General features: G+C 47.0%; 2 protein-coding genes across 2 annotated transcripts; both read right to left on the bottom strand.

The window, feature by feature from the left end:
- Positions 1–352: 352 nt before the first annotated feature.
- MIEF1 (mitochondrial elongation factor 1) lies at positions 353–14,692 on the bottom strand. The gene is made up of 6 exons (XM_008583402.1): positions 14,631–14,692; positions 12,224–12,579; positions 4,905–5,055; positions 3,932–4,103; positions 3,464–3,726; positions 353–3,030 (listed from the first exon to the last, which is right to left on the bottom strand). Exons 3-6 carry the CDS (start codon positions 5,046–5,048, stop codon positions 2,224–2,226), a joined length of 1,386 nt encoding a protein of 461 aa, XP_008581624.1. The 5' UTR covers positions 5,049–5,055; positions 12,224–12,579; positions 14,631–14,692; the 3' UTR covers positions 353–2,223.
- LOC103599294 (LYR motif-containing protein 4-like) lies at positions 12,320–14,696 on the bottom strand. Its single transcript, XM_008583404.1, has 2 exons — positions 14,631–14,696; positions 12,320–12,579 (listed from the first exon to the last, which is right to left on the bottom strand). The coding sequence occupies exon 2, from the start codon at positions 12,549–12,551 to the stop codon at positions 12,339–12,341; it is 213 nt and encodes a 70-aa protein (XP_008581626.1). The 5' UTR covers positions 12,552–12,579; positions 14,631–14,696; the 3' UTR covers positions 12,320–12,338.
- Positions 14,697–15,031: the final 335 nt, after the last annotated feature.

Here is a 15,031-nt window from a genome sequence, read left to right as displayed (position 1 = left end):
GTTATATATGGAATTTGGTCTGAGATGCCAGCTTGAGAAAATTGTAAGTTTTATAATACTTGGAAACCAAATCATTTATCTCAACGAAGAATAATCTATGCTTTTGCAACATGTTATATATGGAATTTGGTCTGAGATGCCAGCTTGAGAAAATTGTAAGTTTTATAATACTGGGAAACCAAATCATTTATCTCAACGAAGAATAATCTATGCTTTTGCAACACTATCAATTTGCTCCTCTCCCTTCCAATGGATACCAGATGGATGAATTGGGACCCTCATATCAGTCTCCACCCCTACTCTCTATACCATTCACTCAGGGTAGTAATACACAGGCATATAGATTTTTTAAAACTCCCATTTGATTCTGATGAGCAGCCAAGATGAAGAATCTCTCAAGGTTCTCAGCTTTATCTTTTCCATTCTCTCTTAATAACGTTATGCAAATGAAACAACCATCTTAATTAAGAAATCCTTGCATATATATGGGAGAAAAGGCAGAAAGATTCTCTAAATATAGTCAAGGTTAACCCTAGTTCTCAATCTAATCTATGACAAAAAGGGAGCAAGAATCTCTACCCTAAATTCAAAGGGTTGCTGAGGTGTCAATGCTATTTAGAGTCATTTTGTGTCAATGTCATTGGGAAGGAATGAGACAGCTGCAGAGAGCGTCACCAGATCTCACTGATGGAGAGGTAGTAAGAATAGAAAAAATAAGACTTGATGGGAGAACAAAATACTAGATGGGCAGATCAGAAACAGAATTATCATCAACCTCTTGCCACATACAGGAAAAAAACACAAAACAAGACACACTGATATGGTGTATTAAACATTCTTTCCCATCCTTGGGATATGTTTACTCTGCAATAAATAGTGCAATTTTAGCAGGAGGAAACAAGAAGGAACATTGGAAGTACCCACCTCCCTCTCAAACACGTTTTATCCGTGTACTCTCTCTTCCTAGGTAGCACAGATCTCCCCAGTGCTGGGTGAGAGACAGGACAAGGGGGAAGAGGTCTGTGCATGTTCACTTGCCCTTTGGCCTATGCAGTTGCCTGGAGAGCTCAGCAAAAAGCACTCTCACGCTCGTATGGCAGACACTGGGGGAGTAAGGGCTGGCTGTTGGGCCTATTCTTGCTCTAAGGCAACATCCTAGAAAGGCAGGGCCTGGCAGGGGAGAAAACACGGTCACTGAGCCCCAACTGCTGACTGCATTTTCCAGCTGACATCCAGCCTCCTGTAGACCTCCCTTAACCTCTACTGCTAAGGCTGTGTTCTTTCAAGGCCGTGTTCTTTTATTGCCTAATTGGCAATAAAGCAAGGAAAGGGATGAAAAACAGCATTTGTGGTGAGGGCTGCCCTTACAGCCCCCACCCCTTGTCTGTCTGACTCCTGCAGCCACAGATGAGGTGTAAGCACTGGGCACACAGACCCTCCACCAGGCTCTCTTAACCAGCTCTGGCTCCCCCACTCTACATGCTTACTGATGGCCACTAAGAAACACAATCTCCAAATAACTTTGCATCCAGTTTATCCTGTGTGAGTCAATAACAATGTTCCCATGAGAGACATTCTCAGCACTTATAAATATGGGTTGGTCAGGAGGTGTGGGGAATAGAAGGCTTCTCCAGGAACCAGGGTCAAAGGCCAGCTCTTCCACTTGCCTCACCCCTAGAAACTTAAATACTGTCTCAGCACTCAATCTGCAGAGGTCGGGTTGGAAGCATGCAATCATAGCTCTTCAGCGACCTTCAACTAAAAGGCAACATCTTGATTAGGCAGATATGCTCCAGGGACAAGAGCAGTACAGAGGGCGTGAACAAGAGAAGAAAAGACAAAAAAGACACTGAAAAGGAATAGGCAAAAGGGTGGGGCAGGGCAGACCAGACAGAAGCAGGAAACCTGGGCAAAAGTGCAAAACACCAAGTGGTCTCAACAGCTCAGGCCAGCACTCCACCTTCTCAATTCATTCTAGAAAAATTTGCCTGGTGCAAGGGGATATTAGGCGGCACAGTGTTTGGTAACAAAAATAGAAGGGGTTAGGTAAGAAAACAGGAGACCAAAGAGATGTCATTCTTATCAGCATGAAGTGACCAGGACAATGACCAGCAAGACAGGATGCACCTGGGGACCCTGTGAGGCACCAACTATGTGGTCAAGTGTTTCTAATGGAGAATCCAGGGCCTGACCACCTGACATCTGCTTTGGCCTTCACCTGCCCTATGTCTGCAGCAGCACCTCTGGCTCGGACAATGAGCAATAGAGAGTGTATCCCAATTCATCTATTTCTTCAGGGGTGAGCTCTGCAAATAAGTTCACCTTTGGGTTTAGGGCACTGGGCAGGACTCCAGCCTCTAAGTAGCTGATGAGTCCCCTCAGAGCCTGCAGGAAACGGTCAGCCAGCATATCTGGAGACCAGTCAGCCTCCTCCTGGGCCAAGTGTAGGATCACATTGGTTAACTGGCTGGCAGTGAGGTGGCCCAGGGCCGGAGTAGACTTGCATATGGCCTTGAGGATCTTGAGGCACAGAGATCGGCAGCCGGAGTCAGCCTGGTCCAAAGCCCGCAGGCGTGCCGTCTCAGCAGGACGCAGGCTCAGCCGCCACAGGTTGTCATACTGGGCTAGCCGGTGTGGTTTGGCCACCAAGACAGTGTCACCAAGGGTCACTGATGGCAGGAAGTCAATGATGAGATGCTTGTCACGCTCATACTGCACCTCCAGTGTCAAGGCCTCTGGGGGTGGTGCTGGTCGGATCACATAGTCCAAGAGGGACCCTATGGCTGGCCAATTGATAGAGCCAGCCACTACCTTCTGAAATGCATCTGCCACAGTCTTTGGAGAGAGGTAGCCCCCTACTACGCAGCGGTCCCAGTAACTGCTACCACGAGGAAAGTACTCTGGGTTCTCACGACGAACCAGGAAGAAGCCAGGGACATTCATGATGGTGTCCTCGCCAGGGATACACGACCACAGATTCTGCTCCAGCACAAGGGGGACAATGAGTTGGATGTGATCTGCTGTCACTACCTGTCAAGAAGAATTTAAAATGTTTTGAGGGATTTACTCTGCTCAAGAGATGTGCTTCCCCAAAAACAGGTCCCATCTTGCATTCCCCCAAGAATAGAAACTAAGGATTCTTTCATGTCACTGTATCAATCTATATGGAGTGAGAAAATTAGAAAGGAGAGATTTGCACAAGAATATAAAAAGGAGGTGGCTTCTTATAGCTTCTTAAAAGTTGTGAGTATGACTAAAAAATGAGAAAGGGTTAAAGAAGACACAAGAGCAAAAATTAAAAAACATGGATCTCCAAATGCTGCTGCAATTGCACAGGACTCAGAAGCAGTAAGATTGCAATCTTCCTGGCAAGTCTGGGACACTGATTTTCTGTACTAGTAACACTACTGAGAAGCTCCTGGTCAGTACCCAACCCCACTCTTTGTAAGAACCACCTTGTTACCTGCAGGTCATCATAAAGGCTGCCACTCAAGTACATGTCCCGAAGTGGCATGTCAGGCAACTTGGCCCGCAGGAAGCTCCGGAGCTCGGCACATATGTCCACAGCAGCTTGCTTGGCTCGAGCCTGCTCTCCAGCAGGGATGGCTGCCTGGTTCCGGTAGTAAGTAAGAAGTTTCTCCTGCAGGGACATGCGGAGTCGTGACTTCTTCAAGTCTACCTGCCCCTTCCTGGCCAATGGCTTGGGCCGGGGTGGGCAGAATGTATCTGCCAAGGCAAGAGAGAGAGGCACATGAGCTCTTCCCATGCTTGCTCAGTCCACAGCTGCCTCAGCCCCAGAAAAGAAAAGGGCTTGGAACAAAGGGCAAGTGCTTGCATGGTGTCTGACACATATGTGCTCAATGTTTGCTGAACACAGGAGCAGTACTGAAAGGCCAGAGGCAAACCTTAGAGGGCTGAAAGCCTTTCTCACCTGTGTCAAAGGAGTCTGTGGGAAGGGTCTGCAGGGACCGGCTCAGGCCTGTCTTCATGTCCTTGTTCAGCAGTCGGGAGGAGCCCATCCAGTTTGGTTCTTCCCAGCTCCTTTTCCCTGAATGGCTCAGGCGGGTGGGGCTGGTAGGAGCACTGATTGCCCGGTCATACATCTGGAATAGCAGAGAGGACACAGGACATACACCTGCCTTCTTTTCTCTATTTTTTAATAATTTTTATTCTAGATTATGGAATACTTTGTTCAATGCAGAAAATATCGAGAAATACTAAATGATATAAGAAAGAAATAGATTTACCTATGATGTCACAACCCAGAGAAAACTGTTGTTAATATCTGGTATATTTCTTTCCAGAAATATATATTTATGTAATTAGGATCATGCTCCCTATATACTTTTGAAACCTGATCTTTTAACATCATTTTGATCATTTCCTCCTATCACTAAGAATGCCTGAACATTTTCTGACTACACAACCTTGTACCTTAAGAATATACCAACAAATAGCTATTGAGTGGCTACTACTCATACGTGTCGGGCCTTGGTTGAGGTGCTAGGAATAAAGCAGCACACCAAAGAGATCCAAATCCCTGCCCTCATAGAGTTTTCAGTCCACTTGTTTATTATATACTGCCTATATATATTATATAATATATATAGGCAGTATATAATAAATAAACTAAATGTGTGGTGGGGTGTTGTGGTTAAGGAAGGACACTTTGGTTATTTACAGTTTTTTACTTGCTAGAATAAACTGCTTTATTTGTATCTCCAATGATTTCTTTAGGGCAGAGTTCTAGAAGTAAACTTACTGAATTATCTTAAGGTCTTGTCTACTAATGCCAAATTGCCAAGTTACACTCCCATTGGCAGTGTGTCTTGTTCCAGGTGAGCTCCACTTCGTAGATGCTGCCTCACCACAATGCATTGCTGCTCCTGGCTGCACACACTTACCCGCTTAACTGCCAGCGTGGCGATGCCCAGCATGGCCGCTCCACCCACCCCCAGCACCAGCCGGGCATTGGAAAGCACAAAGTCAATGGCCGTGCCAATGCCATTGTCATCCTTCTTGCCTTTGCGCTCACCAGCGCCTGCCATTGCTCACCTGAGAATGAAGTTAGAACACAGCCATCAGCACCTGGGACCTCAAGAACTGTCCCCTTTCCCCCACCCGGCCAATCCCCAACAAATTTAGGGTACTGTGTAAGTTCCAGCAACCCAAATCCTCTTGCCTCTAGCACTGCATACTATAGGTTCTAGAGAGAGATACCATGTCCCATGATATTTCTGAATGTAAGGGGGAGAAACTGATCATGCATATTGTGGGAAAACCTTTCCACTAATCTATTAAGATTATAGAAACCATTAAACTCACTATCAATCCTTTCTCATATTACAGTGAAGCTCCCCACCATGCAATTATAACCCTCTTTCTATGCCTTCACAATGTTATAATGCAGAATGTATTTTGACTCTCTGGCCACTGCTTTGTGAAAGGTGAGATCTGATAATGGCCCTGGGGCTCATCTAATCCTATTACATCATTACACATATAGGGAGGTGACTTACTAGAAGTCCCAGAGAAAAGAAAAGGCACAATTGTCTCCAGAACGCAGGAATCGCAACTCGTTCTATGATGCTTTTTCCGCTATTTCATGCTTACCATTACCCAAATCAAACTGGCCCTTATTCTATCTACCTTCTGCAAACAAAACACAAAATAACATGGACCAAACACCTATACACTTCCAACCGGGCAAATGCTTTGTTCCTTGGTGAAGTATCCAGGGGGACTATAATACCTCGGGTGAGCTGGCATTGAGACTAAAAAAAACACAAAGGCTGTTTGGTTGGATGTTATAGTTGGCTATTAACTGGAAAACAAACCAAAAAAACCCCATCTGCTCAAATGCGTGTGGAAGATGAACTAAAAATGTGGTCACCTAAAGGAGTACCTAGGCACAAGACAGAAGAGGCTGGCCTCTTGTACAGTGCTCAAGCAAGGCGAGCACACATAAGCTACCTGGCTATAAGAAGTCATCCTCACTCAAGTGGCCCTAGTCCCCAAATAAGCCCATTTCACATTGAGTTGGAACCCTGGGCCTCACCCAGATAAAGGTTGGCAGTGTGGTTCAGATCTCAATACTGCTATTAATGCTGCTGCTCTCTTCTACTTCCCGTGTCCTTTACACCAGGAATTACATAAGGAAAAACAAAGCTGTATACCATTCAGGGTCCCAGAATAAGAGGATACCAAGAGACAGGATCAATAGGAATATCTTCCAGAAAGAAATAACATTCTTTTTAATATCGTGTTACAACTAGGTATTGCTAGTTTCACAATTCGTGACCCCGGGGCCGGCCCGTGGCTCACTCGGAAGAGTGCAGTGCTGATAACACCAAGGCCCCGGGTTCGGATCCCACATAGGGATGGCCGGTTCGCTCACTGGCTGAGCGTGGTGCTGACACAATTCGTGACCCCGGCCTATACCTCCCTGCCTCCCCAAAAAAGAGATATCTCTTTTTTTTTCCTTTTTGTCTTTTTTACTGACCGGTAACGGGATTGCAACCCTCGGTGTTGCGCCCGTACCGGGGACCGGCAACAGGATCGCAACCCTCAGTGTTGCGCCCGCACCGCGCTCAGCCAGTGAGCGGGAACCGGTCTCCACATGGAATCTGAACCCTCAGCGGGAGTGCCGCCGCACTCCCAAGCGGCGCACTCTCCAGTGCGCCACCGGGCCGGCCCAAAAAAGAGATATTTCTGACTCTACTTAATCCAGCAATTGACTTAACCAAGAGTCGGTCAAGTCCAAAAATATTTTTTCCTAACTAGAGTTCACGACCTTGGTCTCATTTCCTTTTGCCCACCTTTACAGACAATAGAAGCTTCAGATTTAGGGACATAATGAGAGACTATGTGGCCAAATGAAATCTATTCCTACTTCAAATGCAAGGAGCAAGGAAGGCCAAGAACTTTGTATTTACAGGTGGGGTCAGGCAAGACCACTAGTCATCCTCCCTATAGTGGCCACTGAGAGAGATAGGACGTGTCTGAGGCACAGTGATCCAATCAGAAAAAAGTAGAACATTACACATTTCCCCACACTTAACAACGTCTTCCGTTTAATTTTTTAAAAACAAAAGAACCTTTACTGATGTATTTACAATAGGGAGAACCACTGGATACAAGCACCCTCTAAATCATCCTTGAATGTGATGCAGCAGGACTAGAGGGCACCTCCTCCCTCTGAGCACAAGCCAGAAGGGGCATCCCTGGACCATTTAGTCCTTGGTCATTCTGATGACTGGTAAGAACAGGGTGGTGGTGCAGTATACCAGAAGAGAGCATAGGTTTTAGAGTTGGAAATCCTAAGATTGAATACTTGCCTTAAACCCTGACTTGTTAGCTGAGCGACTTCAAATGAGTTACTTAGCCCCTCAGCTATGAAGAGAGAATAATAATCCCTGCATTGCCCAAATCATAGGGTTGTAGTGAAGAACAAACAGCTACTGCAATAGTGTATATGAACACTATAAACTGTAAACGTTCACCACAAATGTGGGCTAACATTAAATTTTTTTGTTTGTTTGTTTTTGGTAGCTGGCTGGTACAAGGATTAACCTCTAGATCTTGGTGTTATCAGCATCACACTCTAACCAACTTAACCAATGGAGCAACTGGCCAGCCCCTCATTAAGTCTTTTAAGATTTCCATCTACAGGACAAAAGCTAAGTGCAGTGAGCTATCCAGCCTGTCCTCTAAGTTACAATTCACCCTCTGGGACTGAGCTAAAATGGCCTGTAACTCACATTGATGCTATCCTGGGCTTCAGATGAAAACTGTTAAGTTGAACAGGCTTGTTAAAGGCTTTTCCTACTCTAGTGCAATATGGTCCCCCACTTCCATCCAAGGACCAGGTGACATAATAGACCTGGTGACCTGGAGGAGGAGAGAGCACCCACAAACTCCAAGAGGGAGACATAGTCCTTATTCTAAAACTTAATTCAACTTGTTCCAGTTGAAACTGCTTCTCCACAAGTGTACCTTTCATTCAGATTCTGCTACATTAGCTTGCAGCTTACAAGAACACCAAGGCAAGAGGGGCCTGGCTTCTCAGGGCAATAAAAAGAAACACTGTTGTTTAATGGGCATAGTGTTTCAGACTTGCAAGATGAAAGAAGTTGTGGAGATCTGTTACACAACAATGAGAATATACTTAATACTACTGAACTGGACATTTAAAAATGGTTGTGGAGGGCCAGCCTGTGGCTCACTTGGGAGAGTGTGGTGCTAATAACACCAAGGCCACGGGTTCGGATCCTATATAGGGATGGCCGGTTCGCTCACTGGCTGAGCGTGGTGCTGACAACACCAAGCCAAGGGTTGAGATCCCCTTACCAGTCATCTTAAAAAAAAAAAAAAAAAAAAGATAAAAGTGGTTGTTGAATATACTAACATTTATAAAGCAAATGTATTTCACAGGGCCTAGTTTCCAAAGCCCTGTAGTTTCAGGTATAACCTAACTTTTTAAAATTACATATAGAAATGTTAAGCTTGCAAAAGACAGGAAACTTTCCCCAGGCTAAAGTCTCTGTTGTAGATAAAGAATTGTAACACAGCAAAATTGTTGGCTCAAGGTCAGATGCCCTTGGAACAGATTAATCTAAAGTTACTTGATTGTTATATAAACATACTGAGGAAACTGCTGTAGGAAAAGACAGTATTTGCTAAGAACAAGCTTTTGTTGGTGGATTGACTTTACCTTTTGCAAATTGCATTATGGAATGTCACTTTGTTATTTCACTGATGTTACCAGCTTCTATTGTTAAACTATACTTAGCCATAACTCCACCTATGTTCCTTTTCTGTAACTTTCTGGCCTAGAGAATAAATACTGAGACAGAACCCCAGTTCAGGGTTAATTTTCAGGAGGAATGCCTCTCTCTTGAGAGTTCATGGAAAATTAACCCCTTCAGGGTTTCTCACTGCTCAGAAGAAATGGGCTTTGAGTAATCCTTTGCGTCTCAGTCACCCAGAGGGAAAGAAGTGACAAAGAGAGTGCAATAAGGGCCGGCCCATGGCTCACTCAGGAGAGTGTGGTGCTGATAACACCAAGGCCACGGGTTCGGATCCCATATGGGGATGGCCGGTTAGCTCAATGGGTGAGCATGGTGCTGACAACACCAAGTCAAGGGTTAAGATCCCCTTACCGGTCATCTTTAAAAAAAAAAAAAGAGAGTGCAATAATGGTTAAGATGGTTAAAAAACAAAAACAAAAAAGGAAGGAACACCAACCTGGTGGGCAGGGCTGGGGATGAAGAATTTGAGTTCTGGCAACCTCTCAGGCAAATTATTTAACCTGTCTCCTTAGATACAAAAATGGGAACAGAAATACTCATCACCCCAAAAGTAAAGATGACGAACAATGGAGACCCTGCCGCTTCCGAGGATGACCACACTGAACTATGAAAATTCCAACTTACTTTACTTGAAAAAGTCATGTTTTGGGCTGAGCCCGTGGCGCACTCAGGAGAGTGCGGCGCTGGGAGCGCAGCAGCGCTCCCGCCGCAGGTTCGGATCCTATATAGGGATGACCAGTGCGCTCACAGCGCTCACTGGCTGAGTGCGGTGCAGCCAGTCTCAAAAAGGACAAAAAAAAAAAAAGAAAAAGAAAAAGTCATGTTTTTTCATAAACATGTCTTGCTTGAGTACATATGAGAATAGTTAACATATGTTCAATGTGTATTTTGTGCTGGACATTTTACACATAGTAATTGCCTTAATTCTCACAACAATCCCATGAGATCATTAACTTTGTTATCTTTAATTTACAGATGAAGAAACTGAGGCAGAGATTAAGTAACTGGCCCAAGGTCACCATGTCAGTAAGTTGTGCAGACAGGATCAGAGCTCACACTGCTGGGAAGAACTAATCTACAGGGGTCCCAAGTAGCCTGTGGCCCCACCTTGTTGACATGTCCTCTCTATTAACCACTAGACCATAAGTTTCTTGGGGACATTTGGGCTTATTCACTTCTACATCCCTAGGGTGTGCAGTGTCTGACACATAGTAAATATCTGTTGCATGAATGAACTATTAACCCTATGGCATTTTGTTGGTTTTTGGTTTTTTAGAGGGGGTGGTAATAGCAATGTGTAACCCAATTCACAGTTAAAATAGGTTAGGAATACAAAGATTTCAAGTAACTCACTAATTCCCTCCCAGATCTGCTACCCCTCCCTGTGCAGCACACCCCCATGGGCATCATCCCAACCCTGGTCCTATACTGCCAAAGGCAGGTCTGCCAATCATAAGTAGCTAAGAACCAAAAGTAGCTAAGAACCATAAGGCTCCTCCTCCTGCTTCTCTCTCTGTTAAAAACACCACCCTCCACACAGCTGGCAAGCCTTACACACCCTTCATCCTTCTCTCTCCTCCTGCCTCAGCAAACTGATCACCAAGTCCCACTGTTGTACACGTATTTACGTGTGGCCACCCCCACCACCTCAGTCCCTCAATATCATCTAGCTAGATTCACTGCTCTAGTCTCTCACCAATTTATTCTCCACACTGCCCCTGGCACACTCCAAGATAGAAATGTGGCCATGTTATTCCCCTGCCTACAAAGCTGTGATGGTACCCCCACAATCACCTATTAAAAATCTCCTTAACTGGGATTCACCATTCTTCCAGACCTGGCCCAGTCTCAACTCTGGCCACTTGCCTTACAGATGTGCCATTTTAGCCATGCCAGACTCAAGTTTCCAGACTATAAAATGCATTTTCTGCCTCCAGGCATTTGTTTGTACAAGGGTACTTTAATGTACATTTGAAAAGATTTGTATTATCTTTTTTTTTTTTTTGGCAGCTGGCTGGTACAGGGATCGAACCCTGGACCTTGTTGTTATCAGCACCATGCTCTAACCAACTGAGCTAACTGGCCAACCCCAATTTGTACTATCCTATTCTATTTTTCTATGAACTTTTTGAAGTGCCCTCACACTTGCCCCCCTGCCCAGCAAGCTTCTATTTCTCATTTAAGGGAGACCTCAAATGTCTTCATTTCTGGACTTTTTTTTTTTCCTTTTTGTCTTTTTTACTGACTGGTAATGGGATCGCAACCCTCGGTGTCGCGCCCGTACCGGGGACCGGCAACGGGATCGCAACCCTCCGTGTTGCGCCCGCACCGCGCTCAGCCAGTGAGCGGGAACCGGTCTCCACATGGGATCCGAATCCTCGGCGGGAGCACTACCGCACTCCCAAGCGGCGCACTCTCCAGTGCGCCACCGGGCCGGCCCTCTTTTTTTTTTTTGATGGCTGGCTGGTATGGGGAACCAAACTTGTGACCTTGGGGTTATAAGGCTGTGCTCTAACCAACTGAGTTAACCAGTCAGCCCAAATGTCCTCATTTCTATAGCCACCTGTGATCCCATGCCATCACCCTACCCAAGGCAGAGTTATGTCTTCATCGCTGTCTTTATGCATAGAGTTCCTTACACTGTAATTACTTCCCATTGACCTTCGCATTAGGCCAAGTTCCTTGATGGACCATAACATTCATCTCCATCCCCAGAGCCTATCAGAATGCCAGGACCATACAAAGCCCTCTGGGAAAGTTGCTAAATTAAATATAATCATTGTGTTAAAGTAGGACTTCTTGACACTGGCATTGAGAGTAAATAGAGCTGACATACCACTTGCCAAGTACCATTCCAAGTTCTGTGTGTGCACTGTCTTATTTAATTCCCATAATAAGCTGAAAAGGCAGGTACTATTATTTTCATTTCACATATGAGGAAATGGTGCTCTGGAAAGGCTTAGTGACTCACCCTAAATCTCACAACTATTAGTTGCAGTGCCAGGATTTGAAGCCAGGCACTGTAACTGAAGTCTATACACTATGTTTGCTTTACAGAGCTATAAAAGAATATAGTTATGTTTTGAGGAATGTGATCTGACCCACAGTATAACTGAATCCACTGAAGAATGAGTCGGCTTGGAACTGCTCTAGTGGTTTTAACCAATGTCTTTTCTAACATTTTCATATGTAAAAAGTTCTAAGATAAAATGGTGATAGCAATTCTGTTCTGGTGGGGTTTGAAACTCAGGGTCTATTTTTTCTCAATAAGAGAACCCACTTCTGTTAATATGCCTGTATCTCCTCGACTGATTTCTAATGACTAAAGGAACAACTTTGGTCACCTAAAGGACCCCTTTGCTGGTACCGTGAATCAGAAAAAACAAAACCTATAGGAAATAGGGCCTACCTACCTGAGGCTTCTTAATGCATCTGTAAGGTGGGGATGGGAGAAAGCAGGAGTGTCTACAGAAGGCACCTCTGTCCTCTTTCCCGTGGAATAAGAGTGGGAGGGGACAGGAGAGGGTCTTAAATAATCCCCCCCAGTTTGCTGTGGAGGAAGACCAGGCCCTTCTCCAGCTGTCTTTCCCTGGCCTCAGGATCCTCTAGCTTCTGATTCTTCCGGAATTCACGGCGGATGAAGGCAAGGTAGAAGTCTCGATCAGTGTAGCGAAGCTCTCGGCCCTGGCGCAGCAGAGCCCGGTAGAGACTCAGCACCGCCTCTCGGCTCCAAGGGGCCATGGGGGACTGGCAGGGGCTGCGCGTCACGCTATAAACAGAAGGTAAGACATAGAAGCTTAGTATCAGAATTAATGACAGAATGGCCAGTAGAGACTATGTAGGTCAGGAGTTCTTAATCCAGGTTTCAGAGACCCCCAAGGTCACGCTATGACTTAGTGGCAGGGCTAGGACTAAATCCCAGCCTCTTGACTCCCACTCCTGAAACGTACAGATTATGGTTCACCAGAGCTCAGAAGCTCGACTGCCTGGGCTTGAATACTGGCTCTGCTACTCACTTGCTACATGACTTTGGGCAAAGAAAGTACTTAACTCTTCTAAGTATCACCTTCTTCACCTGTAAAATGGAGATGATGATATTATGGTAACCGTTCCTATCCACAGGGTTATTTTGGGAGTCGTGCATGTAAAGCACCTGTATTAGAACTTCACAAGATATGGACTAGAGTGGTTGTACAAAGACCCAGCCATACTTGAATGCTGGTATCACCAATTACAAACTGCATTACCTTGGGCGAGTTTCCTAACTTCTCTGTACCTGCCTCAGTTCCTCACCTGTAAAGTGAGGACAAAAATCTTATTTTGGGGCCGGCCCGGTGGCGCACTGCGCTAGTGCGCCGCTTGGGAAGCACAGAGGCGCTCCCGCCGAGGGTTCGGATCCCACATACAGACCGGTTCCCGCTCACTGGCTGAGCGAGGCGCGGGGGCAACACCGAGGGTTGCGATCCCGTTGCCGGTCCTCGGTCCGGTACGGGGGCAACACTGAGGGTTGCAATCCGTTGCCGGACACGGAAAAAGACAAAAAGACCAAAAAAAAAAAAAATCTTATTTTGCCCGTATGATTGGTATGAGCATTAAATGAGTTAATGTATGTGAACATGTTTAGAACGGCACTTGGCACATACTAAGTACTCTATCAGGACTGGCTATTATTAGTGCTACCTAGCCAGGTTTGTAAATGCTCAATAAGTATTACATTTAGTTATACAAAAACTGCCACTGCCTTCCTTCAGTAACAATAAGCCATTATACAATCACAGAGTGTTATCATCGGTAAAGTGCTTTGTCATCCATTGTTACATTTAAACTAAGAACCTATGAGATGGTCAGGGTTTATAACAATAATAGTGCACACTTATTGAGGGCTTACTACACACCATGCACATTCTAAGCAAGTCCCACACAACTCATCTCCTTCTATCAACAACCCGTGTCATCACTACCCTCATTTTAAGTGGAAGAAACTGAACTTCCCAGAGGAAGTAACTTGCCTACAGGAGCACAGCTGTAAAGGGGGGTGCCGCACTCCTGATCCCCACGCTGCCTCTTCTGTAATGGAGTCACCGTGTGTTAAGGCCTTACCATGTGTAACGGCACTTCTAGGCGCTCCACCAACATTCCCAGCACAGTGCCCGGCACATACCAGGGGCTCAAAATTAACACTGAATATAAGAAAGAATCCTCACAACATCCCCATGTGGAAGATATGACCATCCCCGTTTCAGAAATAAAGAAATATGAATGACTGGGGGACCTATCTGGCCGGAAAAAAGATCTGGACTTTGGCCCCAAAGTCGGCTAGCCATTAGCCTCTGGCCTGGCTAACTTCCTGCGCGAGCTTGAGCAAGCCACCGTCCCTGTCCCGGTTTGCTGTAGAAACGCTCCCTCCGGCCCTAAGGGCCTCCCGCAATGGGAGAGATGCAGAAAATCAACCGAAGTGCTTGAGGAGGTAGAGCGCGACTGTCACGGCGAGGGCTGTTACTACAAGGTCGCTCGGCGAGTGGGCGGCTGAGCCCTGACCAGTCCAGTTCCTCCCCCGACCCTGGGGGGCCAGGCCGAGCCGGGGTGCGGAGACCCCGCGGCTGGGACAGGCCGGCTTGGGGGCCTGGGAGGACTCCGGAGGATGGGGCGGGGCGAGCTTTCGAGGGGGCCGTCCGGGGCGGGCTGTGGCGAGCCCCCCGGCGGCAGGCCGGTAGCCTGGGCCCGGGACGGATCGGGGCCGCCGGCAGCAGCCCTGAGGGGAGGTGCGGCGAGCTCCCGGCCGCCAGGCCTCCGCCGGCCCTCAGTGCTTCCCTCACTCACCCGCGGGCCGCGCGCTCTACCACTCTTCAGGACTCGCTTCTCGCCCGACACCTGTCTCGGGGGTCACCCATCAACATGGCCCCTTCACTTCCGGAACACGACCTTGCGCACGGAGGCGGGCGGAGGCGGACGGACTTCCGGTCTTCGCCTCCACGCTCTCTTGAGGCGGGGCCAGAAGCCTCGCCGGCCCCGCCCCTCGTTCGGGGCTCCGCCCCACAACCCTGAGCCCCGCCTCCGTGCGTGATGTCACCTAGGAACCGGCCTGCAGAGGCCATCCGCGTCCCACCCCCGGAGGGCGGACGTGCCAGCGCCGGCTGTGGGCACTGAGTGGGCAGAGGGGGGACGACAGGGGGTGGCCTCTGACGAGGCGGCTGCGCCGGGTGGGTCCCCCACCTCCTGTC

The sequence above is a fragment of the Galeopterus variegatus genome, unplaced genomic scaffold (genome assembly GCF_000696425.1).
Source record: "Galeopterus variegatus unplaced genomic scaffold, G_variegatus-3.0.2 Scaffold2902, whole genome shotgun sequence".
In the NCBI taxonomy this organism is placed as follows: Eukaryota; Metazoa; Chordata; class Mammalia; order Dermoptera; family Cynocephalidae; genus Galeopterus; species Galeopterus variegatus.
Note: the sequence above shows the minus strand (reverse complement) of the source record. Positions and strands in the feature narration are given on the sequence as shown.